Below are 27840 nucleotides of genomic sequence, written 5' to 3'. Positions count from 1 at the left end.
TGTCGTTTTGTCTGGTCCAAACAACCAAATTGCTTATCATCGCACATATTGTATTATAGTGTGTTGTTAGGACATAGAGTTGCAATGTAACCTGCTCACTTAATGTTTACATTTGCAATATTGATATTATTTGCTAATTAATACCCACCACATGCGGAACTCTGAATCTGCATCTCATTTTGGAGTCTGCTACTGTCCACCGGAGGTTGCATTTTGGTCTCGGACATGTACTTTGAGAGCCTTTCTAACTGATTGAATGAAATACACTGTTTTCCACCAAGGCAACCTGGTGTGCTGTAATATAATTAGCTAAACTGGTAGTGGGTGGGATAAATGATTCAAACAAAGACAGATGTTCTTGCCTGTAATGCACATTCTCCAAGCAGAATATCTGACTTCAGCATTGTTTTTCAGATAAACAAGAAAGTTCACTTGGCATGTTATCTTCAAACATATTATGGTATTTTTATCCTTTAGAAGACTCAAAAACATACATTCAGCTCCTTTAAAACGACAATTGATTTCGGCAAGCCCACCTCACCTTAATATTGCTAACTCAGACACACATAAAGACTTTTTTAGACAAACAATGACAGCTTTCAGTGTCAAAACCTTATATTTTAGGAGATTCTTTATACATATTTGAACACAGAAGGAATACCTCTCGATTAGGAGCATTCAAGTGGACAGATGTACACTAGCGCAGTTTCCCAACCCTGTTCCTGGAGGCACTTAAGCATTGCATATTTTAGATGTCTCCCTTATCTGACCCATTAACTTCAGGTTTTGGAGCTTTATGTTCTGATGAGTTGATTGAGGTGTGTTTGATTAGGCAGATGTTGAAAATGTGTACTGTTGGAGTGCCTTTGTGTACAGGGTTGGAAAACACTGTACTAGCGCAGTAAAATACCACAAGTGCAAATCACTGTCAGTACAGCTGCTGTAAGGTAACTTCCACATCATATCCTTTTCATTAATATGCACTTAAACGGTTTCATTCCACCACACATTCGATTAGATAAAGATGTGCTGTTATCAATTTGAATACCCTTTAAAGGGCCTTGGGTTTATTTCGCCATAACATAGGCCTATAAGACCTTGGAAAAGTTTAGTGCAGGCAGATAATATTACATGTTCATGGAAACTTTCATGGCTGAAAAAAATGAGAAGTTGATAATAAATAAATTTATATATGGAATTCTTCATGACCTGCCGTGCAAGAATATGGATCCCTGAAATACGTTTTTGCAGAGTAAGATGCCTGCAGTTTACAGATCACAATTAAAAAAAGAAGCCTTGAAATCTTTCAGGATCAGCACTGTTCATGCACTACAGAGTAAAATTAGATTCACTTACATTTAACTCTTTTTGCTATAGTGGCAATTAACTTTAGAGTGAGCTCACTAACCTTAGCACCGCATAGAGGCAGTTTCTGCCTGAAGTATGAGATTCACCATCTGTGACAATAACAGAGTTAAGGCCCGTGCACACCGGCACCCTTTTTTCTTCCATTTTCCGTTGACGTTTAACTCCTCGTGACTAAATAAAGGGTGATAATGTGATCGTGCATACTAAGTAGCAAAACACTAGGCGTAAAAGCGTAATTTTTAAAGAAGCGCCTCATGCTTTTTTTTCTTTTGTTTTGACGTACCGCGTCAAAACCTTTTCCACCAATCAGATTGGCACTTTTGTTTATGTGACAGACATGTGACATGGAGCGGCTGAAGTTACAGTAAACAGCACTTGGAGGTGCTCAAGCGCAAAACTGTCAATGTTATCGCATATTGAAGAAGATGCCCAGAGGCGATATGAACGTGGAGCTGCTTATTGCACTGGTGAACAATAATAATTTCTTTATTGCAAGAGCTGGAGCTGCTACTTGAACCATCTATGCTTATTCAAATCGCCAGTAACTTTATCAACAAGCGTGTCAACTTTCTGTCTTCATCTTCTGTGTTACAAGCGGGTGTCAGAAGCTTGAAGATGTGTAGCGCCATCTAATGTCAAGGAGTGATTTTGCATAATCTTCTGCTCGATGCCAGTGAAAATTGCTCAGGTTTGAATACGGAAAAGCATCTCAAAAAACGCTGACGATAAATGCAAACGAAAAGCCCCCCGTTTTGTCTAAGCCATTCTTGCTTTGACTTTCCTTAGAACAGGGGTCACCAGTCCTGTTCCTGGAAGTCTAAAGCTGTGTACACACCAGATGTGGAACACGTGGATAAATCACACTATTCACGCCTAAAAAGATTTTGAGTTTACTCGCTTTATTCGCGCGTCAATTCCGATTCTTTCACGCGTCAAATTAACTTCAGAACAAACGGGGGTTCACGTCATGGGCAGGGCTTGTGACTGTAACTTCATTGCTAAATGGCTAACAAGTATTTGATTGAGAAAATAACATTGTTTATGCTTTATTAAGGTTGATACACAGCGTCGATTCGTTTGGAGCCGTGTCTGAGTCCACTAGATCCTTTCAGAGGTGCACCCAGCTCTATGAGCTTATAAATTCCTCCAGACATTTAACATGGATGATGGAAGCTTTCAGCGGTGCCTCTGACTGAGCCGAGTCCAGTTTGATGAACTGCTATCGGTGTAGACAGAAGGATTTTCCCCGGGGACACCAAAAACAGGCGCTACGTTATAATCATGCCCCCATAAGAGCAAGCACCTGATTGGTTAACTTGGCGCGAATGTCCATTGAAGTTCAGTTTTTTAAACTCGAGCCATTTGTGCATTAATTCGCGCATGCCATTTGCACGTATTTACGCGTCTTTGCATTGACTTAACACATAAATCACTCGTGCTTGAGGCATGTCTGGTGTGAATGCAGCAATTTCATGTTAGATTCTCTCTTGCTATGTTTGCAAGCCGTAGTTTTTGATTATTATCTTTAAATTATTATATGTTTAAAACAAACATGGCTCACTTGCTGTGAACAGCTGTGTCTTATTTTAGAGCTCTTACAGTTCTCGTAGTTGTCATGGTAATGCACAACATAATCGATGCATCTATACTTGACGTTGAAGGTTTCAAGACAGAAATATGCATGAGCAATTATCTAGATTATTTTATCTTAACTCAGATTATTTAACCAATTTAAGCATGGCCGTTTAGCTTGGCTCATTGAAGTCAGGTTTTTGACTTTAATCCCTGCTTTTCTAAACGACTTTTATGAAACAGCCCCCTGCATATTTCAGCACCAAACCATATCAAACACACCTGCCTGTAATTATCAAGTACTGTTTAGGTCCTAATTAATTGGTTCGGGTGTGTTTGATCATGGTTTGGTGCTGAACTCTGCAGAAAGGTAGGAATTTCAACCCAGGCTCATACTGAAAACATACGCCTAAATACGTTTTGGAGTGCACCGTTTTTTTTATTATTATTATTATTATTATTATTATTATTATTATTATTATTATTATTATTATTATTGCAGTTATTGTGAGACCACTCTATACACTTTTTGAGATCTCAAATTTCTCCAACCCTTCAACTGACCCACCCTCCTCCTAAACCCAACCAATAGTGTTTTCAAAAGTACTGAACAGTGCTGATTTTTACCGTGCTGATTTTTACCACATTTTAAGATTTTGCCATATTCTCAAATATAATTAAATAGTCCTCTCAGGATCAAGCAACCCCCATTGTTTTAATTTCTGGTAACATCCATCATCGAACCAAAACTAATTGAAATTACTGTAAATATTAAATTTCACACACCCCTACTTTGTGAAACCTACAAAATCTTAATTTGACTCATCGCCAGTAAGAAAAGGATTGATGAAGTCAAATGAATGCATTAGTTACAACATGTTGTGTTTTGGCAGGACAATCACACATCAGTCTCTGTATCTCTGGTGTTCTTACTGTGTAAAGGCACTGGACTGTATTCACAGTCTATGGTCATTTTAAGGCTTGGCTTCAGGGAATGAGGATCTTGATGAGCAGAAGAACTCTTGACCTGCTCTCGGTCTCTTCGTCTGTCCAGCCAGTAGAAGGATAGCATGATGAAGAGACCAGCCGTGGAGCCTGTTACGCTGCAGGCGAAGAACACATAGATGTATTGGCCAGTGCTGTCCACCAGGATTCCTGGAAATCAAACAAAACAAATAAACTTAAATCTAGTTAATATATTAACTAACATCAATAAGGGAAAACAATTGCTACATTATTTTGATGTTTATTTAAAAACATATATTACTACATTGTAAAACCCAATAAGTTAAGGTAAATCAAACCATTTCAAGTTCAAAAACTAATCCTAATAAGTACTGTGAACTTAATCCATTTGAGTACATGAAACAAATTGAGCACAGTAAACCCCAATAATTGAGGAGAACTCAAACCAACGGAGTACTGTAAAACCCAATAAGTTAAGGCAACTCAAACCGTTTGAGGAAAACGATTTCTACAATTAACTTGAGTTCAAAAACGAATCTATATGAGTACTGTCAACTTACTCCATTTAAGTTGAAGTAACACTTTATCATTTAATTACTCATTAACTTCAGCACTGAGTTTTGAGAACTCTTTTCAAATGAGTAGAATTAACTTCCAGTAAATTCTAAGTTAACTACGTTCATTTCATTTGATACATTTTGGGTGTTGGGCTTTACATTGTTATAGTTACTATACTTTTTTACACTAATTTTACACTACTGCAAATGCAATCTGAATATTTTTAAAAAGCGTACTGAAAGTTTATTATTAACCAATAATTTATATTGAAGTACTCGTGATAACTATTTAATTCATGTTCATAATTACGATAAACTTATTTCTGAATATGAGCATGTACACTGTAAGAACAAGTTACCTATCACAAGTAGGTTTTTTTATTTTAAATTGAACCTTGATTAACAAATGCTTTTGACCAGATGTGTTTGTTCATTAATTTACTGCCAATAAATAAAAAAAATAAATACTATTTTAACAGATTTTTTATAAAAGTGCATTTGAAACCAGCCTGAATTAGTATAGCAAAGGTAAGATCTTTACAGTTTCTTTTTTAATAAAAAAAAGTTTTGTTTCACAAGTTCACACTTATATATCTAATCTGTTTGAACAAATAATGAGCATTGTTTTGTGGTGGGAGAGCTCCAAGCTCAAAACATGGCCTGAAGGTCAGAGTAAATCAGGGTCTCTTCCATCCAATCCATATCTGTTTTCAAACAAAAAAAGGAAAATGAAGAAAACGGATGTTTTTTTTCATTTTTTGGTTTGCTCTCAAAAAAGCGAAAAAAAAAATTTTTTTGCTAGATTTTTTTTAGGGTAAAAAAATAGACAAACGACTTCAAAATTCATTATACACATGTACCCTGTAGGCGGTGCTGAAACCAATTTTCCTTCCTGACATAGCCCTGACACTGATTAAACGGTGGGGTCATTTTTGTGCTGTTGTATTGCATTAATGCAAAAATGAGTGTGTTTCACAATTTAACCTTTGGTGCATTGTACATCAAAAACCACGCTGTTACAAAACTATAGTCCTAGAAATGCAATTTCACTATATCATCTAATCAGGTAGGTGGCGCTAGAAAAGTTTTAAGAGGTGGCAGTCTTAAAACTGAAGTTTCCGCTATTTAATGCAATTCGGCAGGTGGTGCTGTTACAAAATGCAAGGTGGCAGAAAAAAACGGAGCACTAGCATTTACAGCGAGGGAATGACATCCGATGCGGTACAGAGTTTGTAGTTGTCTTAAAAATAAGTTATATTGATTACATAGTATATACTGTATATATATTTTGCAAAATGCTTTCAGTGTATCATAACAGCTTGTCACCCAGTGATAGGCACAGTGATTCAGCAAAATTAAGGTTAAAGTGAGCAGCGTTCATCTGACAGGTCCATTTACGATAGCACCCTGCCAATGGATATCGGATAAAACGAAATGGCCAAGCACCCAACCCCAAATATACAATATCATTGAAGCTCCAAGTGTTTTAAAAAGAGAGACGTTAAAGGCCTACAAGTCTTTGGATGCCAGCAATTTTGTTCTGTGTGGTCATGAGCAAGAAATAATGTTCCATGACTACCAGATTCAACACTATGTAGTGCTAAAAACCGAGATTCTGCCTAGTCAAAGACAAGGAACAAAGATGAAGCTAACATTATACAAGCCCTGGGTAGTCATCAACAAGCAAAACTACTGCATTCTGACAGCGAACTACACGTGTACGGCAGGGTATGTGAACTTAAACATAGAGGTAAAGTTGGTTTTATATTCGCACATTCAGACTTTTTCCTAATAATATAATTTCATAAAATAATTATTTATACTCCAAATAGCGAAATCATATTAGCAGCCACTGACTATCAAAGTACAACATTGTTCACAGTCAAATAAACATATATAAATTCACACTTGCAGGTTATTACAGACCGAATATTTAAAGTGCCGTGGTAAACAATATAGGGAGTGTGTCACAAGTTGTCACTGAATGAATGTGTGAATATAAAACAAACTTTACCTTAATAACCTACACTTTCATGTTTCATTCTTAGCATTAAGCTATTTTTAATTAGGTCGTCACTTCATTCATATGTCTGCGGTTGGCATTAAAAGCAGTGTGGTGTATGGTAAATGTTAAGTTTTCTATTTTTGGACATTCGAATTTGGCCTCCTACTGCACAACACAACATGTTTGCTATTGCCACCTCTTTTCGCAACTGGGAACCCGTGTGACGTCATGTGTGACGTATGTTGGTAATTCATCTATAAATGCAGTCTTTTACATGCGGGCTTGAATGTGCAGCTACTCCAGATGTGCAGGATCATACCATTGGGCCGATGACATGATGGTCATGTAGGCCCACAATCACAGCATCACACAGACATTTTTATTACTTTATTCTATTTCAAAGGCCTTTAACCATGCTATTGGGGACCCACTATCCTGCAGAGTTCAACTTTAACTCCAATTAAACATACCTGAAGTAGCTGATCGAGGGTTTTAGGATTATTGGTTATTATATGTGCGCTGCAGTAAGTTGGTCTACATCAGAATTAAGAAATAGGCTCTGATTGGTCAGCTGACCCAGTGTGTTCTTATTTATGCATCATTTAAGGAAACATCAAGCTAAGCTAAATTTGTGCCTATCCGCCATTCATTGTATAATTAAGCAAATTCTGGTAAATAAAATAGCTCCTTTTGCATTGAATTAAGTGGTGAAATGAATCATAATAAAGAAATTTCTTCCAAAAAGAAATATTAAAAGCAATTCCTTTGACGTTCTTTCTTACTTGGAGCACACAAAAAATAATAACTTTCAATTGACCTTTTATGGCAACATTTCATGACCATGAGCCTGCATCATGAAGCTGGATTAGCTGGCAAGTTTTAGTTTAGTTTGCACCTATCTTGGGTTTTAGGGTTTTACATTAATCAGTCTTTCTTGCTTTCTTGCCATGGTTTTATATACATAGCAGCTGTGCTGAGATGAGCTACCTGGTACATAAAACCCAGAATTGGTACAAACTGAAAATAAATTGGCTAGTTAGCTAATCTGGCTTCATAGTACAAGCCCGAGGGATGTCAAGTGCTTCTGGATAGCCATTTCATTCAACTGAAATTAATTCTTATCTTCTGAAATGAGGAAATACAGAATCTAACCTACTTGCCATACTCACAATTAAATAAAATATCTTAAAGGGATAGTTTGCCCCAAAATTAAAATTGTGTCTTTTTGGAAGGTTTGGAATAACTGCTTGATATAGATTTATTCAGATCTCTTTACAAACAAGTTTGATTAAGAACACTATATTTTCAAAACAAGTCCAAACCAATGATTTCAAGGAGTAGTTTTTCAAGGGCTGGATTTGACCCATATCAAGATATTTTGGACAATTTCATGCTCCCAAATTTGTTGGAACAGTTTGAGGATGACCTTTTGCTGTTTCAAAATGACTGTGTACCAGCACATAAAGCAAGCTTCATAATGACATGAATGGGGAAGTTTGGTCTGGAGGAACATGACTGGCCTGCTCAGGGTCCTGATCTCAACCCTATATTAGGGTTGAGATTGCAAGCCAGGCCTTCTTGTTATACATAAATGTGCTTCTAGAAGAATGGTCAAAAATGTTCATAAACACACTCCGAAACCCTGTGGAAAGGAATAAAGCTTTGGTGGGCCAACTCAACATAAATCCTCAAATTTAGGGTGCTTGCAAACCTAGACTTTTTTTTTCGAAAACTGTCTCGTTTGCCCAGTTAGCACTGTTTGTTTGGCATAGGTGAATCCAGCAATCATGCTCAGATTCGCGCCAAAACAATCGGTCCGACATCGCCTGAATGAGGTGGTCTCGGCTCGAGTGAAACAAACTCTGGAGCAGATTGATTGTAGTGAGAAAGCGATACAACCCGAGCCTGTTTATATCACAGTGTTTTATGGATATGTAATAGGCATATGGCTATATGAAGAGAGAATTATGAGTAGAGCGGGAGGTCATTCAAGACATCCCAAGTCTCCCGGAAGTCTCTGTGCATTTGCGGGAGATTCCCGGAAGCTCGCAAACGAGTGATAATCTCCCAGTAATCGTGAATCTCCCTACGATTCTTCAAATACGTTGTGAACCCTTCCCACACCTCACCACCACATCCCTCTTCGCTTTTCAGACATGTCGCACGCACCCTGTCAAACCACCAAACCACCACTCCCCCGACCTCTGATCGAGACTCTGCAAAATAAACCGTGGTACTCTGACCAATGTGAGGAGAGTTTACTCACACATGACTTGTTTTAGCTGTTTTGGTCTGCTTAGAAACTTGTGAAAAGCAAACCGCACCAAGAACAAAAAGCAACAATGTAACAATTTTAATCCCTGTTTTGGCACAAATGAATCGATTTACAGTTGTGAAAGCACCCTAAGATTGTTGTGTCATTAAAGTTCCTGTGATAATAAATCCAGATGTCTCAAAACCTTTGCCAATATGCTGCATCTTTCTATACATTTCTGTTCTGAAATTTTACAGACTTGGTTGGGAAAATAATGAAGCTACAATCCACTAATAAATATAACTATACACAAGGAAAAAAACTACAGTACCTGCTAATGGTGGTCCAAGCAGTAGCATGATGCTCTCCATAATGCTGATGAGGCCCAGGGCAGATGGGAAGCGGCTCATTTCCACAGTGTCCATCAGTACAGTGAACAACAAAGAGCCAACAAGGCTCATGGAAAAGCCAAACAATATGACATACACCAGCAGAACTAGGAAGCTTGTCCCAATCCCACAGACACAGTTGCTCAACCCATTGATTACCACGGCTATTGCAAAGAGGTAGGCGAAATTATGGCTTCCTCTGAAACGAGGGAGCCCAAAAACGAGTGCTGTTGCTGGTCGAACTATGATGTTGATCAATCCCAAAATGGCCATCAGGAGAGCTGCTTGGTCTTGTTCCATACCGTATGCAGTGGCATAAGGAACCAGATAAACTAGAGGCACCACGAAACCCAGCATCATCCAGGACACCCCAAGAGCATAGGCACAGAAGTATGGGTTACTGCACAGCAGGTCGAAAGCCATGTGCCGGCGCAGGAAAGTCATAATTGTGGAGAGAGTTGCCCGCAGGCGACCTTTTAGACCCTGATGAACAGAAAGGCAGTTGGTTTTGAGGTGGTGATTGTCCGTCTCTTTGGTTCTGGTTTCCATTTTTGGTTTGGCTGCAAGGGGGCGCATCACTGCGCCACAAACACAGCAGTTCAACAGAACCCCTCCGAGTACCAGAAAACTACCCCGCCAACCAAAGTTTCTGAGCAGATAGTTAGCCAGCAATGGAAGGATGCTGAGACCCAGTGCGGTGCCAGTGGAAGACAAGGCATTGGCGAACGCCCTGCGACGCACAAAGTAGTGGCCCACCATGGTGATCGATGGCTGGAAACACAAAGAGAATCCCATTCCTGAGAGGGAAAGATAATAATTTAGTCTATGTGGCCTGCTGAGCAACAAAATCAGTGTTTGTCAGAAGATAATTTACTGTACACAAACCTGTGATAATGCCAGCGGTGATATACAGCTCTACCATTGTCTGTGCAAATGAGCTGGCTGCCATTCCCAGTCCGCTAAGGATCCCGCCAATAATTATAGTTGCACGGCAACCACAGCGCTCCACTAGAACACTACATATGGGGCCTACGGAAAAAAACAAAAAAAACAATGGCATTGTAATGTGAACAATAATGAACATGGTTGGTCCCAAATACACTGTCATGATGTTCACACACAATAGATGCATTTGACTTACAGATGATCTCATCTAAGGGAAGCAGATAATCTCAAACAACGGTACACCCCCACCCCACACAAAACATAAAAATGAGATTATGGGATAAAGCACTTTATCTGAAAATCAAAGCTTTGGCAGAAAGGCTTGAATTTGATTATGGAGGAGGCTCACTTTTCCATGCAGATATACTTCTCAACTTGACATGAGATGGAAACTTTTGAACTTGCAAATATTACACGATGGACTCTATAATATTTAATCAAACATAATAAGAGCAATAATTCATACACTATTGTCAGTACATTCATTATAAACTTAATATATTTTTACAAAATGAATGGTAGATGTAGATGACCACTCACATGTAATCAAGGTGGAAACAAGACACTGTTTGAATTGACATTTTGTATGCTAAGTGGTTTTGAGTTTGACTCTATGTGCCAAAATGTGGAGTGGTGGAAAAAATAGAGCTGGTTTGAGATCAGTTTAGTGGATTGTAAATCTTGACATTTTATAGCTGGCTATAATTCAGGGCAACTTTATCCCTTAAAATCCACACCCTTGCAGTGTTTAGCTTCAACTCTAATCAAACACACCGGAACAAGCTAATTGATACCTTCAGGATTACTCAAAAGCTAAAGATAGGTACGTTTGACCAAGGAAGAAGCTAAACTCTGCACGACACCAGATCTCAATAATAGATATAAATATAATGGTGTTGCATGCTGCCTTTACTTTGACACTTTCAAAACTGGATAAAACTGTTGTAAAACTAAACCATGACAGTTTTTTTTTTTTTTTTTTTTTTTTTTTTTTAACTTTGATATGTTTAATCATGGGGTAAACAAATGTCTTATGAAATGATTATTTTTTTTAAATTATTAACTAAATGACTGACTTTCGGCAGTGGTCGAATGCACATTATATGTGACTGACATTTAATATTTAATATATTTTAAATGTGACTGATATTTTATATATATATATATATATATATATATATATATATATATATATATATATATATATAGTCAGAATTATTATCCCCCTTTAGATTTTAGATCAAGGAGATTTTCACAGTATGTCTGATAATATTTTTTTCTTCTGGAGAAAGTCTTATTTGTTTTATTTTGGCTAGAATAAAATAAGTTTAATCTATTTTAAAAAACATTTTAAGCTCAATATTATTAGCCACTTTAAGCTATAAATGTTTCGATAGTCTAGAGAACAAACTATCATTATACAATAACTTGCCTAATTACCCTAACCTGCCTAGTTAACCTAATTAACCAAGTCAAGCCTAAAATGCCACTTTAAGCTGTATAGATGTGCCTTAAAAATATCTAGTAAAATGTTACGTTCTGTAATCATGGTAAAGATAAAATAAATCAGTAATTAGAAATGAGTTATTAAAACTATTATGTTTAGAAATATGTTGATAAAATCTTCTCTGCGTTAAACAGAAATTGGGGAAAAATAAACAGAGGGGCGAATAATTCACGGGGGCCAATAATTCTGACTTCAGATATATATAGATACATACATACATGCATACATACATACTATACAGTACCACTAAGCCTACTAGTTTTCCCAAAGCTTCAGCTACGAATGTCTTGTAGGCATTATAGAAACATCAACAGCTTCATAAGATATGCATTAACCTCCTAGTAGGGTATAGGTTTGTTTGACGAAGTATCTATGCATTTTTGGAAGCTTTACAATAAAAGTCCCCACCCAACACTATTTTACAGCATGGAAGAGCCAGAATAAAATTGGAATCTACTTTGACTGTATTCATCTGCGAGATAAAGTCATTCACTGAGGATGGCTTGAGGGTGAGTAAACAATGAGGTCATTTTCAATTTTTGTGTGAACTGTTCCTTTAAGGCAGGGGTGTCCAAACTAGATCCTGGAGGGCCGGTGTCCTGCTGAGCCCATCAGGACTGAGTTTGGATACCCCTGCTTTAAGGGGTAATATCTAATGTGTAAAAAGTATCGTCATCACAATTTTATTTAAAAACAAAAGTGTATTTTAGTTATGTTACTAGTCAGCTAATCCTCTGAACCGGAAAACTAACTGTGATCCTGTCCCAATCTCAACTAAACAAACAGAGGAATGTTCTGAAATTACACTTGAGGAAATCCGGCTTACTTCTAAATTTTTTTGCACATTAATCTGGGATTAGAAAAAAGTTAAACACCTCTTAAAAAATTGAGTTATATGTCATCAAATGAGAGGATTTCATGACACCAGATGCTCAAACAAGTGTGAGCATAATCATCACTTTACCTTTACCTCTTTTTTTTTGTTAAAAAGGAAACTTGAAATTAGATTTGACACTTCGCACCCACAGAGAACAAGACTTAGTACAGGGCAAATTACTTCAAGCTCTTTAAAACCTCGAGAGAGATTGAACATTTGCCCTTCTTAAATGAATGCTCTGAGTGTCACGGCACCGCATGAAAACAAACTCACAGGATCACCTTAACATTGTCTTTGGCAGGAACATTTCCTGCAGACAGCAAAAAGAAAGGGCTAGAAAGATTAATAAACACTTCTCACAGAGAACGGCTGTTCCTGAGCCAGGTCGGGTATATAATAACAACCACCTGCCAGACTCAAGAGCTCTCTGACCCAACACAAGCATTTCGCTTCACAGGGTTTCTATAAAGAGTGCGCTATTCCCTACACACTATGTAATGTATGTGTTTTTTCACTATAGCTCAAGCTTGTTTTTAAAGATACAGTATGTACTGCAGGTGGTAGTTCAACAACACAAAAAAACCCTCCACTTGTTCCAAACACAGAAATGAGGTTTCTTAGATTACTGAATTAATGACTGCTCTAATATTTTAAGTATTACATTTGTACTGTGTTTTTAATCAAATAAATGATTTCAGTAATACTAAACTGAGACAGTGTAGTGTTAACACTTTATACATTAGCATTTTAAGTAGCTTCTGCAATTTTATTAAAGTTTTTTTTAATTATCTCTTTAAAAATTCAGCTTAAAAGATATAGTAATGTTGGTGTATCTGTCATTGTTGTCTTTTTATTTCAGCCTATTTCAGTACACAGTTGAAGTCAGAATTATTCGACCCTCTATTTATTTTTTCCCCTTTTCTAAATATATTAGTTTTAATATCTTAAATCTAATAACTGTTTTATTTTATCTTTGTCATGATGACAGTAAATATTATTTGACTAGATGTTCTTCAAGACACTTCTATACAGCCAAAGTAACATTTAAAGGCTTAACTAGGTTAAATGGGTTAACTAGGCAGATTAGGGTAATTAGGCAAGTTATTGTATAACGATGATTTGTTCTGGAGACAATCAAAAAAAAAAAAAAAAAAAACTCCCTTAAAGGGGCTAATAAATTTGATCTCAAAATGGTTTATAAAAATATGTAAAACTCCATTTATTCTAGCCAAAATAAAACAAATAAGACTTTCTTCAGAAGAAAAAATATTATCGGACATACTGTTAAAATCTCCTTGCTCTGTTAAACATCATTTGTGAAATATTTAAAAAAGGAAAAAAATGTCAAAGGGGGCGAAAAATTCTGACTTCAACTGTATATGAGCAATTCCATGCAAATGTCAACCTTGCCATGAAAAAAAAATAAAGTTTTCGCCAAAATAGCAAAACTCATTTATTCATTTTCTTTTCGGCTTAGTCCATTTATTAATCTGGGGTCGCCAAAGCAGAATGAACCACCCACTTCTCCACCATGTTTTACGCAGTGGATGCCCTTCCAGCTGCAACCCATCACTGGGAAACATCTATACACACTCATTCATACTCATACACTACGGACAATTTAGCCTACCCGATTCACTTGTACCACATGTCTTTGGACTGTGGGGAAAATCAGAGCACCCGGAGCAACCTTTTGGGTTGTGCAAATTAATTAATTTAGTTAATTCACATGAATTTCTACAGCATATGTTGTATACTGTAAACTTGCAGACTTTTTGTCACATCCAAAACACATGTTTATTTCCCTCATTATACATGTTTGTACATGTTTAACAGATTCAGGAGATTTTCACAGTATGTCTGATAATATTTTTTTCTTCTGAAGAAAGTCTTATTTGTTTTATTTCAAAAACCAGTTTTTAATTTTTAAATACCATTTTAAGGACAAAATTATTAGCCCCTTTAAACTATAAAATTTAAAAATAATTTTTCGATAGTCTACAGAACAAACCATCACTATACAATAACTTGGCTAAATACCCAATCCTGCCTAGTTAACCTAATTAACCTAGTTAAGCATTTAAATGTCACTTTAAGCTGTATAGAAGTGTCTTGAAAAATATCTAGTCAAATATTATTTACTGTCATCATGGTAAAATAAATCAGTTAATAGAAATGAGTTATTAAAACTATCATGTTTAGAAATGTGTTGAAAAAATGTTAAACAGAAATTGGGGGAAAAAATAAACAGCAGGGATAATAATTCTGGTGGGCAAATAATTCTGATTTCAACTGTTTAAATCGTTTGTTTAAAATGCAGTTAGATGTTTTATGATTTTTGCTAAAAGAAGTGACATTTAATTGATAAATATATAGGGATTTTTTTTCAAACAATAATAAATCTAATTGGATTTATTTACAGTGTGTACAATGTCTTACACATTACATAACATGGTAATGGACTGTAATGTTTGCATATCAGGTGTACTTTGTCCTCGTGCACAGCTGCCTAGTAACGAATACTGAGCTGCATTAAGCTGAATAAAAATGCCAGTCTCCCAAATCCTTTTCACCACGTCAGCTTTCCTTTGAGCTGGACTGACTGTGCAAACACTGGATCAGTTCACTTATGAAGTGATTTGTCAATGTACACCTGTTTCCATGTGTCCTGACAAAGCACGTGGGCTACTTTTGATTTTGAAGCTCAGTTATAAAAATTTGCTCTTAATTTACAAGGCATTAAGAATTTTGGAGATCTCTTCTCATTGTTTAGGACACTAAAGACTTATGTTTATATATATATATATATATTTTTTTTTTTTTTTTTTTTGCTGAAACTGTGGTCCTTGATGACTCATGCAAGTCAACAGTTAATGGTACACAGAGAGTAAAAAAAAAAACATATACAGACAAAACAAAATTAATCCATGGTACTCATGATTCTACACTTAGGTTTTACCATTTAAAATATTCGATCTGTGCAAGAATTATGACCTTAACATACAGAATATTGACTATTTACAGACTCCTAACATTTGGTGTACATCGCTTTGCAACAGGAAGTGTGCGTGCTCCAGACAGTCATTAAATGCATTCTGGACTGTTTGCTGAGACTGTGAATTGAAGGAATTTTGTAAATGATCAAACTGATTGATTATTCACATAAACCCTTTTTTGTGTAATAAATGAACATAAACTGGATCCATGCGGCTCTTAAAAAACAGTGAATTATATTCCTGCTTCTCATTATTTAACGACAAAATCACTCATTGCTCTTGACTGAAGGACTTTTGTAGTTTTAATTAGAAACAAATCAAGTTTAATTCTTGGAATAAAGGCCAAACTTGAAGCACAGTTTGACTTGTATATTTTATTCTACTACATTTATTAATTATCTTCAATAATTTTGAGGATTTTTTAACTTCTTTGTTTGTTTTTAGCTAATGTTATGGTCATATATATATAGAGCCCACTCATAAACGCTTTAAATCTGGGCTGTTAAACTATTTTTCTGGAGGGTTTAGTCCTGCACAGCTTAGTTTCAACCCTTCTCTAACACGCTTAAGCTGTGGTCACACTGCAATTTTCTCCCAACAGGCTTCCTTTTATACGCACAATAATGTTTCAGATCGGAAACATTTCCGAGACAAGTTTCACAGTTCGCTGCGTTGCAAAGTTCAAGCATGCTGAACTCTGCCCTGCGAAATCGCATCACTTGACTGTGTGAGATCAATCGAAGATCAAAACATGACTTCTTGGACCATTATTTTAAATATGGACCAATCGCTCACTTTTTTTTATGTCTAATCCCCTTTTTCGCAGCACAGTACAACATATTTTCACAAGCTCAAACTCTAGTGTGACCTCAGCTTTACTTGTAGGTTTCAAACAACTTTAACAACAGGCTGAAAGGCTCAATTAGTTTAATCAGGTGTGTTTAATTAGCGTTGGAACTAAAGTGTGCAGAACTGCAGCCCTTCCGGAACCGAGTTTGATACCATTGCTTTAAATAATCGTGATTACAATATTGACCAAAATAACCCTGATTATGATTTTTTTTAAGCTTTACAGCTTAGCTACCATTAAGCGTTTTGAACCAAAGGATAAAGTAGGATAAAATTTTTATCCAATAAGAAATAAATGCATATGAGGAAACACTTTTCCTAATCAATTATAGGTATGCACATCATAAAAATCTGTTTTAACAGATCATGTGATATCAAAACTGTGTGTTGGGATGGTGTTAATGGACAAACCAAAAATGGACCAAATAGTAAAATATCTGAAATGTTGTTTTGTTCAATTTAAACTCCCTCAAAAAATCCTTGAATGAATTCTATATGTATATACAGTTGTATTCAGAATTATTGGCCCCCCTGAATTATTAGACCACTTGTTTATTTATTTTTTTTCCCCAATTTCTGTTTAACATAGAAAAGATTTTTTTCAACACATTTCTAAGCATAGGGGCTAATAATTTTGCCCCTAAAATGTTTTTTAAAAAATGTAAAACTGCTTTTATTCTAGTCAAAATAAACAAATAAGACTTTTTTCCAGAAGAAAATTGTCAGACATACTGTGAAAATGTCCTTGCTCTGTTAAACATAATTTGTGAAATATTTAAAAAAGAAGAAAAACATTCAAAGGGGCCAAATAATTCTGACTTCAACTATATATATATATATATATATATATATATATATATATATATATATATATATATATATATATATATATATATATATATATATATAGTGCCTGTTTTTTCAAGATGTAACAATTTTGTTCTCTTTGACTCATTAAAAGGTAACAGATATTCCAGTGTTGCACATGTAGAATTCTTTGGATGGAAATATTAATAATCTTGTGCTTCGTCCTGCTTCATCTCGAACCGGCTACTGTAAATTCATTTGTTACTTTAAGTTTATATGGAAGCGTAAATATTTTTGTTGATTATGATGAAATGTGTTTTGTTTAAAGTATTGTTTTAAGTGTATGATATTCTGTTGGAACTAAATAAATCAAATCAAATCAAACATAGCTAATCCGTTCAATGTTACGGATCACCTAGAACAGGAGTCACTAATCTCGGTCCTGGAGGGCCGGTGTCCCTGGAGGTTTTAGCTCCAACTTGCTTCAACACACCTGCCTGGATGTTTCAAGTATACCTAGTAAGACCTTGATTAGCTTGTTCAGGTGTGTTTGATTAGGGTTGGAGCTAAAATCTGCAGGACACCGGCCCTCCAGGAACAAGTTTGGTGACCATTGACCTAGAACTTTAATGACCTGACAGTGAGTAATATAACTACAATTTATCGTTATTTTGGGTGCTCTATAACTTAAAGCCATAAATCCCACTGTCATCCTGTGACCTCAGTGCATATTTATCTTTCTTGTTACGAAACAGATCAGCATTGCACAACTGATTAATGACAGTAACTTGATAGAAGTGTTTGTCTCAGGTACTGTATCTGAGCCTGTGGTGAGTGTAAATGCGGGAGAGCTGTGAAGATTGCATCATGACACACAAGAATCCAAGATTCTCCCTACCGCATGCGTGCAGCACTGCCATCATGATGGCCGGCACCCATGACGTCTCGGTGTTGCTGGCCTGGAAGTCGCTCTGCAGCTCTGTGTAAAATATCCCGATGCAGGATGGGAAAGCCAGAGTCATGGCCAAGACCAGAATTGTGGCAGCAACGACCACCCAACCCCAGCCTCCATCAGGAGCCAGCTGTGCATTTGCTTGGCCTCCAGTTGAACAGTGCCGCTCCTCTGGAAGGGTGGAGGAGGACTGCTCTTCTTCTTCTTCTTGGTCCGGCTCCTCAGACTTGCAGCTGGCCGTGTCAGCGTTCTCAAAGGCCTGCAGAGAAGATGCTCTGCTTCGGGTTACAGTAGTGTTCGGTTGGGGCTGATGAACCTCCACGCCCTCTGTCATTGTTTCTCCTCACTCAAAGGCCTACAGCGAGGACACAGGACATATTACAATCTAAGCAGAAGTGAGACTCCACAATACCACTGATATGTTTGTATGAAAAGACATTGTGGAGATCAAAATTATGTACAGTTGAAGACTGTAATATTAGTAGTATTAGACCTTATGACCTTAATGTTTAAAAAAAAAATAAAAAGTAAAAATAAATGACACTTTCTCCAGAGGCAGCACGGTGGCACAGTGGGTAGCACAATTGCCTCAGAGCAACAAGGTTGCTGGTAGGAGCCCCAGCTGGGTCAGTTGGCATTTCTGTATGGAGCTTTCCCTGTTCTCCCCGTGTTCTTGTGGGTTTCCTCAGGGTGCACCAGTTTCCCTCACAAGTACAAAGACATGTGGTAAAGGTGAATTGGGTAAAAGCAAAATTGCCTGTAGTGTATGTGTGAGTTACAGTTGGAAGGGCATCCGCTGCATAAAACATATCCTGGATAAGTAAGCGGTTCATACCGCTGTGTCGACCCCAGATTAATAAAGGGACTGAGCCGAAACGAAGGAAATACTGTGAAAAAACCTTTGCTCTGTTAAACATCAATTGGTAAATATTTGAAAAAGAAAAACTATTTAGCAAGAGGGCTAATAATTTTGACTTTACTGTTTTTATTTCTTTATTTCATTCCCAAAATGATTATAAAATGAAGTAAACTTTGTATATTTTCAACTGCATTTCAAGTAAAACTTTATTTATGATTAGTAATATGTATTAAAGAACTTCATTTGAACAACTTTAAAGGCAATTTTCACAATATTTAGATTTTTTTTAATCCTCAAATCACAGATTTTTAAATCGTTGCATGTTGTCCACTCCTAACGAACTGTACACACCAATGAAAAGCTTATTTATTCAGCTTACTGATGACGTATATATTTCAATTTCAAAAATTGACCAATATGACTGGTTTTGTGTTTGAAAGTGACATATTAAAATGATTTTATAGCACAAATGTTTGGAAATTATATTTCCTACTATCACATTTTCCATAATAAAGAATTTCACACCCCATAAAGTTGCCTAATGCTTATGTAAATTTATTACAATATTCATTCATTCTTTTATTTTCTTTTTTTGGCATAGTCCCTTTAATAATCAGCGGTCGCCACAGCCGAATGAACTGCCAACTTATTCAGAATATGTTTTACACAGCTGATGCCCTAACAGCTGCAACCCAGTACTGGGAAATCCAGTACACTGCTGATAATTTAGTTTATTCAATTTACCTATGTTTTTGGACTGTGGGTAAAACCGGAGCACCCAGAGGAAAACCCACGAGAACACGGGAGAGCATGCAAACTACACACAGAAATGCCAAATGACCCAGCCAGGACTTGAACCAGCAACTTTCTTGTTGTGAGGCGACAGTACTAAACACTGAGCCAACATGCCACCCTATATTATATTATATTATATTATATTATATTATATTATATTATATTATATTATATTATATTATATTATATTGCATTGCATTGCATTGCATTACATTACATTACATTACATTATATTTTATATTATATTATATTATATTGCATTGCATTGCATTGCATTACATTACATTACATTACATTACATTACATTATATTACATTACATTACATTATATTTTATATTATATTATATTATATTATATTATATTATATTACATTATATTATATTACATTACATTACATTACATTACATTATATATTATATTATATTATATTATATTATATTATATTATATTATATTATATTATATTATATTATATTATGTTATATTATATATTTATTCATTTTTTTCATCTTAGCCCCTTTATTAATCTGGTGTCGCCACAGTGGAATGAACCGCCAACTGATCTAGCATATGTTTTATGCAGCGGATACCCTTCCAGCTGCAACACATCTCTGGGAAACATTTCGCTAATTCACTTGTACCGCATGTCTTTGGACTGTGGGGGAAACCGGAGCACCCAGAGGAAACCCATGCGAACGCAGGGAAAACATGCAAACTCCACACAGAAACGCCAACTGAGCCGAGGTTCGAACCAGCGCCCCTCTTGCTGTTATATTATATTATATTATATTATATTATATTATATTATATTATATTATATTATATTCATTCATTCGTTTTCTTTTCAGCTTACTCCCTTTATTATTCTGGGGGTCACCACAGCAGAATGAACTGCCAACTTATCCAGCACATGTTTTACGCAGCGTATGGCAGAGATCCATACATACTCATTCACACTCAATGTCAGCATTTAGCCTACCCAATTCAACTATATCGCATGTTTTAGGACTGTGGGAGAGCACCCAGAGGAAACCCACATGAACGCAGGGAGAACAAGCAAACTCCACACAGAAATGCCAACTTACCCAGCCATGGCTCGAACCAGCGACCTTTTTGCTGTGAGGCGACAGCACTACCTACTGCGTCACTGTGTCGCCTATATTATATTATTCATTCATTCATTCATTTTCTTGTCGGCTTAGTCTGTTTATTAATCCGGTGTCGCCACAGCGGAATGAACCGCCAACTTTTCCAGCAGGTTTTTACGCAGCGGATGCCCTTCCAGCCGCAACCCATCTCTGGGAAACATCCACAAACACACACTCATACACTACGGACAATTTAGCCTACCCAATTCACCTGTACCACATGTCTTTGGACTGTGGGGGAAACCGGGGCACCCGGAGGAAACCCACGCGAACTCAGGGAGAACATGCAAACTCCACACAGAAACGCCGACTGAGCCGAGGCTGGAACCAGCGACCTTCTTGCTGTCAGGTGACAGCATTACCTACTGCGCCACTGCTTCGCCCTATATTATATTATATTATATTATATTATATTATATTATATTATATTATATTTGACTGTGTAAATGTATATTTAATTCAATCTGAGAGTTAGGGTTATAACAATTATAAATATAATTTATTTTTATTATTTACTTTATGTTTTAGACATATGGTAATATAATGATAGCTTCTTATGCAAACAACATTGAGTAAATTATGAATATGATTTTTATTATGTAAATCAGTTTCTGTAGGGTTTTGCATTTTTATGATTTTGCCCATGAGAGCATCATGATTCAAAACATCTAATTTTGCTTTAAAGCTTGCAGTGTGTCTTTTTTATTGTTTTATTATTATTTCGATAATATTGCATATGCACATCCACAAAATTTCAGTATCACAACGTGTCTTTATAAATAAACCAATATGAAATAACTCTTATAATAATTAATAAAAAAAATTCTAATACATCTAATTATGGAAATTGATCAAGCTAATGACGAATATAGATCTTGACTAATATAAATCTGATTTATTCTCAGCGCTCCTTTAGAGTTTCTTAATTCCTCTTTCTTTTCAGTTTCACAGCATCACACGCACATACAGGCATAACAGCTCCTGAGGGCACTGGTCCACATGGACCTATGAATAACTGTAACTGGCAACCGACAATATGTTTGTATCACGCTTAATATTTTTCGCTGTCTCTCCATGAACAAATTGCACGTGCTACAGTTGGTTGTTTAATATAATAACAGTTAGCACACTAGTAATTAATTTCATCATAACACAAATTAAAGCTACAATTACCTTTTAAAACACGTATCTATAGATTACTGTTCATCTCACTTTTTAACGCATATCCTACCACCAGCATCAAAGCAGAGATAATGAGATGAAATCAACACACCTGTTTTACTCGCGCGCGGCTACTCATCCGTGTGATGAAGCTCCTCTAAAAAACATCCAGCAGTTTTATTATTATGTTTCTCCCCTCACCTTTAGGAGCTGGTGGTCATCTGTTCTTGCCGTGTAGTGGTCCTGTTGTTGAATGCTCGCTCGCCCTGTCCGGCCCTGCGTGACCCGCGTGGTGAACGGCACGCGAGCTCTGGCGCTGCGGGAACGCGCAACTCTCCCTGCGGGCAGCGCTGCGATGGAGACGGGATTACAGGGAGCTCGTGACTGTACTTTATCAACTCCATCATGATTTTTTTCATCCTTGCCCCTTTGCCACAATATCGAACTCTGACGTAATAGCATGACAGTGACAATTTCGTCAATCCCACCCACCTCAACAAAGAGCATCCCGTTTTCATGATAAGATAAGGTGTTTTCATAGGGGTTTTTTTTTTTTTGTTGCTTTTTTCGTTTTCTTACAGCAGTCTTATTAATATCACATAATAATGTTAAGGAGTACGTTTAAATATGGTAGTCAATTTATTTATGTATTTAATGTTTTGTTTTGCTGATATGGTTGTTTTTACTTAGAAATTAATTTCTTACAACTGGCAGATTTTTTTTTTTTTTTTTTTTTTTTTTTTGCTGACAAGCAGTCTTGGCTGTAACCTTTGTAGTTTATTTTTAATTGTATAAAAATAGGCCTTGATATTATCACACAGGTGACAGTATTACAAAAAATATTTTTATGAATGCTGTTTTTAATTTTATTAAACTGTATTAAAAAGAAAATGCAAATACTGTGATAACGCAGTGGCGCAGTAGGTGCTGTTGCCTCACAGCAAGAAGGTCGCTGGGTTGCTGGTTCGAGCATCGGCGTTTCCGTGTGGAGTTTGCATGTTCTCCCTGCGTTCACGTGGGTTTTCACCGGGTGCTCCAATTTCCCCCACAGTTCAAAGACATGCGGTACAGGTGAATTGGGTAAGCTAAACTGTCTGTAGTGTATAAGTGTGTGGATCCGCTACAAAAACGTGCTGGATAAGTTGGCGGTTCATTCCGCTGTGGCGACCCGGATTAATAAAGGGACTAAGCCGAATGAATTAATATGAATAACAATAAAACGTTTTAAGCATGCTCTTATATTTTTTTAACAAATCAAATATTGAGGACATTTTGACATCAGGATCACAAGGTATACAAACACAGAGGGACAAAAAAAGAGCACATGCATGGTTATGTTTCTTTGCAAATCAGAAGCTGTAACAATGATTACCATAATTTGAAGTGATTTTAACCTATGTTTTATTCATTTACCTCAAGTTTATTTATTTATTTATTTATTTATTTATTTATTTATTTATTTATTTATTTATTTTCTGTTAAGGATAAGGGGCGGAAGGGTACTCACTCTCCCCAAGTTCGTGTGGGTTTCCTCCACCAGGGGCTCCGGTTTTCCATAGTCCAAAGACATGTGGTATAATTAAATAAACTAAGTTGGCCATGTGTATTAGTGTGTGAATGAGTGTATGGGTGTTTACAGGGTTGCAAAAAAAAGATCAATATGATAAAATAATCATTTGTATCAAATACTATATAAGGGACTTTAACTATAAAGAAAAAAATTATGCAAAATTTATTGATTGTGGCTCAGGGACTAAGCCGAAAAAAAAATGAATGGATGAACATGACCTGCAAAAAAAGAGCTTAAAACAGCAAACAAGCATCAAAATCTTGCCATGTTATTTTTAAAGCAGACATATCTTTGAAGAAAGCTGAAACCGTTGACTTCAATTGTAGAATTTATTTTTTAAATTAAATTACACAAAAATATTAATCCTTGGGGGATAATCTTATTAAGCCATGTGTCTGTTTCCTGCCCTCTGGTGGACTCGTCAGTCTAGTGTGTTATTCATATGAGCTGCAGTTTTTCTCCAAGCCGCTGGGTCTCAGTAAGGAGCGCTGCTTTCTTAACCGCGTTTCCGCTCTCCAGCCGCCATCACGCTTCTGTCATTGCAGCGGCTTGATCCTTGAGCAGTAAGTACGGTCAAGATTCCATCATTTTCCTAATAATTACAGGTCCTATTATCTTTTCTCGACATAACAATTAATATTAGGACGTAGCCTACTGTTATTGAGACACGACGTGGAATTTACATAGTTGTATTTGTCAGCTCGCAACACGCTGACCTTGTCTTGTTGACTTATCTCTGCGTTAGAGAAGGATTATCATTTCTTTTGTTTTAATTTGCCATATTCCTGTAATCAAAATGCATCTTAATTGTTATGAGAACTGTTTAAATGAGAAAAGAGATCAACCTTATAGCTAAGTAAGTAAAGTCGTGTCTTTCTGAGTCTTGTATTCACAAATGTTTGCATATAACATCTAACGTTAAACATTCAGTATTATTTTTGTATAATAATAGCACATGTTCAAATATAGCTCACTATTTAATGCTTTACGTTAAAACATTTATAATGAAGGCAAGGTGAATTGTTTAAAAATGAGGTATAATGGCGAGAATTAAAATAACGAGCTATAAATGACTATTCTAAGAATAATTCAATTATATAAACTGTATTGCATTGGAAGTTTGCAAAAAAAAATATAATTTATATATATATATATATATATATATATATATATATATATATATATATATATATATATATATATATATATGTATATGCCTTGTTACACAAATGGGGCTTTATTTTGTTAAACACACCAAGTTGCATACATTTCTATAGCACAGACATTTTGACATTGAATTAAGTCAGGTGATTTATTATTATTTTATTTCAACGACTTTTACAAAGGTAATTTTGGTGTTTTTTTATTACTGGGCAATTCCATGCAAATGTCAACCTTGTCATGAGAAAAGTTTTTACCAAAATATGAAACTTTTTACGTTTAATTTTTATTTATTATTATTATTATTTTTTTTTTGTAGGCTTGTATTTTACAGTACTTTGAAAATACTCAAAAAAATGTTTCTGTCAGTGTTTTCAAACTATTATCTTTGATTTACCAAAGTCACACAACTGGCAATTTCAGATCCGTCACATCCATAACAGAGACATGTTCACATCCATAATGACACTTTTTTTCCCTCATAAATGCAAAAATGTCAAATTGAAAAAAAGTAAATTTTTGTTCTATAGAGAGACATTTTATCCTTTTGATTAGCATCATTTCTTTTGGGTTGTGCAGTTTAATTCACAGAATTTCTACAAAGTATCTCTTATACTGCAAACTCGCATCCATAACGCATACTTATTTTCCTCATTAAAAGTACATGCATGTTTACAGATTGATAGTGTTCTACTCCCTCAACTCAGTGATCAGTTGTTCTAAAAAATATATAATATATATGTATAATGATGTTTCAATATATGTTAACATTCACTTTCCATGTGAATTTATGTTCTTAGTTTTTACTGCAAATGTCACATCCATAACGCTGGAATTGCTCTTCTTCATAATTCAGTAACACTATACCCAAAAAGACACATTTTTAAATGCTCTGTATATATACATAATTGGGCAAATTATGAACATAAATGTGTGTAAAAACCTTCAGAATACAGATATTAATACAACTGTGAAGTTTGGTGTATGTACCTGCTGCTGAGGTGGACATTTATGGCTCTGTGCAAAGACCAAAATATAAATTTTGAGAAGGCAATCCTAAAAATACATATGTGTTGTAATTTAAATCTACAGACACAAATTAATACAGTCTGATAACCGAAATTTTGGATGTTGTCTTTCTGTTAGACTGAAGTAAACAATTGGTTAAAAGTTCAAACTGTTATTAATAATAATAAATATTATAAATAATAATAAATTGACATATGCATGAATTTATTTTCCTTGGGAGTTGTTGCTTATACAGTTTACTTTGCATGCACTTGATGGTCTTTGCTTAACTTCTGCGAAGTTCATAATAAGCACCTCTGAATTAAAATGTTTTGGTAGGAGCAGCAAAATGGCAGGTCGACGTGCAGCCGTGAAGGCCATTGATTGGCTGGCTTTTGCAGAGAGGGTCCCACCGAACCAGAGGGCCATGTTCAACAGTCTGAAGACCCGCAGCGATGCCATCTCAGCAAAGTGAGTCCACTGGACTGTACATGAAGAACATGAACCACACGATTTGTCTAATTTGTAAATTATGTAGGAGCGATGGGTAAATTCATTACAGCCATTTATTTATTTATTTATTTAAACAAAGCTAATGTGCTTTGTAAGCCAAGATTGTTGTGGTCCTGAGTAAAACACGGGTCAGGTGCTGATCAGTAGAGGGTCCTGGACTTAATGTTTGGGGGAAAACATCTTAACAGAATTTATTCTGATATAATATATAAAAATGTCATGACTTCTCCATCACCAACACCCAATCCCCCCCAATATAACTAGATTTTATACATTTCCTTCAGGATAAAAATTAAAACGTGAAACAGTTTTAAAGTATACTGTTTCTTTTTTTTTTTCCTTTTTTTAAATATATATTTTGTGATTTATTAATTGTTATTATTATTTATTTATTTATTATTAATATTTTTACTAGTTAATGTGAAGAATATATACATATCTAACATTTATCAAACTACTCTTAAGGATGGCCACATCAATTTAAACTTAAAAAGAAGCATATAACATTAAAAAGTTTATCACTAATTTCAGGGTAATATGGTAATACATTTTAAAAGGTTTACTTCAGAAAGTTAGTTCTGAAAGTTTACTTCTGAAAGTTAGGTTGAATACTAGTTTTTTTGTTGTTGTTTTAAAATGAAATTTTTATTTACTTTAATGTAAAACTTTAACTTTAACTGGGTTGCTTAGCACATTGTTTAAATGTGTTTTGGTCATTGTTACGGTTTATGCTACTTTTAATGCCGTTTTATTCCTTTTTCTGACTTGTAAACCAGCAATAAGTCAAATTTCATGAATTAAACCAAGTATACTAAACCGATGTGACATAACACGTGATTAAATATACTTTTGCATTTTATTTTTTGTCAATCAATCAAAACTTAAAAATTACTTTTGAAATAAAACATCTGTAAAAAAGTAAATAAAGCTTCAAATGGATTGATTTAAAATACTCGCTACCTGTTTATTGTAGGTCATGGAAATTGATTAATTTATTTATTGAATGTTAGAGAGTGAGTCATAGAATGGGAACCTTTAAGCTGCTGGAAGTGGTGTAAGTGAGGCCAGCAGGGGGTGCCCAACCTGCGGTCTGTGTGGGTCCTAATGCCCCAGTATAGTAATAGGGACTCTATACTGCTCAGTGAGCGCCGTCTTTCGAATGAGATGTTAAAAACGAGGTCCCGACTCTCTGGTCGTTATAATTCCTAGGATGTCCTTCGAAAAAAAGTAGGGGTTTCACCCTGGCATCCTGGCCAAATTTGCCCACTGGCCCCCTAACCCTCCCCATATCATAATTGGCTTCATCACTCTGTCTCCTTTCCACCAATCAGCTGGTGTGTGGTGTGAGGTCTGGCGCAAAATGGCTGCCGTCGTGTCATCCAGGTGGATGCTGCACACTGGTGATGGATGAGGAAATTCCCCCCTATGTGTAAAGCGCTTATTGAAGTTTTGCATCCAATAGTAAGTACCCTGGTCTTTTTTTTTTTTACTTGCAGACTTGCATCTTTGCCAGAGAAACCATCTACGATCAACTGGAGCCACTACAGAGCAGTGGTGGCCAAAGCAGGCATGGTGGATGAG

General features: G+C 35.8%; 2 protein-coding genes and 1 long non-coding RNA gene across 5 annotated transcripts in view; 2 read left to right on the top strand and 1 right to left on the bottom strand.

Moving 5' to 3' along the window:
• Positions 1-441: 441 nt before the first annotated feature.
• Positions 442-22456, bottom strand: slc16a5b (solute carrier family 16 member 5b). 2 transcript variants are annotated; one of them, XM_021474725.3, is made up of 5 exons: positions 22209-22456; positions 17991-18399; positions 9997-10140; positions 9054-9908; positions 442-4095 (listed from the first exon to the last, which is right to left on the bottom strand). In XM_021474725.3, the coding sequence occupies exons 2-5, from the start codon at positions 18376-18378 to the stop codon at positions 3839-3841; spliced, it is 1644 nt and encodes a 547-aa protein (XP_021330400.2). In that variant the 5' UTR covers positions 18379-18399; positions 22209-22456; the 3' UTR covers positions 442-3838. The 2 variants fall into 2 exon arrangements, with proteins under 2 accessions (XP_021330400.2, XP_021330401.2); XM_021474726.3 differs by having other exon boundaries at positions 443-4095; positions 22120-22430.
• On the top strand, positions 4854-9478 carry LOC141381278 (uncharacterized). Its single transcript, XR_012401210.1, has 3 exons — positions 4854-5032; positions 6388-7047; positions 7346-9478. It is a non-coding gene; the product is annotated as an uncharacterized lncRNA (long non-coding RNA).
• Positions 22457-24101: 1645 nt separating the features above from the next.
• The window catches only part of atp5pd (ATP synthase peripheral stalk subunit d), a 9015-nt gene continuing 5276 nt past the window's right edge, over positions 24102-27840 (top strand). The window contains exons 1-3 of one of the 2 annotated variants that reach the window (XM_005163774.6): positions 24102-24144; positions 26086-26217; positions 27756-27840. The exon at positions 27756-27840 is cut by the window's right edge and continues 12 nt beyond it. In XM_005163774.6, the coding sequence (XP_005163831.1) occupies positions 26096-26217; positions 27756-27840 (207 nt within the window). In that variant the 5' untranslated portion in view covers positions 24102-24144; positions 26086-26095. 2 annotated transcript variants of the gene reach the window in all.

This window comes from Danio rerio, chromosome 3, assembly GCF_049306965.1.
Source record: "Danio rerio strain Tuebingen ecotype United States chromosome 3, GRCz12tu, whole genome shotgun sequence".
Classification (NCBI taxonomy): domain Eukaryota; kingdom Metazoa; phylum Chordata; class Actinopteri; order Cypriniformes; family Danionidae; genus Danio; species Danio rerio.
Note: the sequence above shows the minus strand (reverse complement) of the source record. Positions and strands in the feature narration are given on the sequence as shown.

Bases quoted from the DNA above. Each gene is read 5' to 3' on its own strand.
- slc16a5b (XM_021474725.3), bottom strand. From the start codon at position 18,378: ATGACAGAGGGCGTGGAGGTTCATCAGCCCCAACCGAACACTACTGTA. The intron at 9,909-9,996 runs GTTTGTGTACAG...TTTCCCTCTCAG, and splicing joins CACCGCTGGCATTATCACAG to GAATGGGATTCTCTTTGTGT. The intron at 4,096-9,053 runs GTACTGTAGTTT...TTTGATTTCCAG, and splicing joins GCTTGGACCACCATTAGCAG to GAATCCTGGTGGACAGCACT.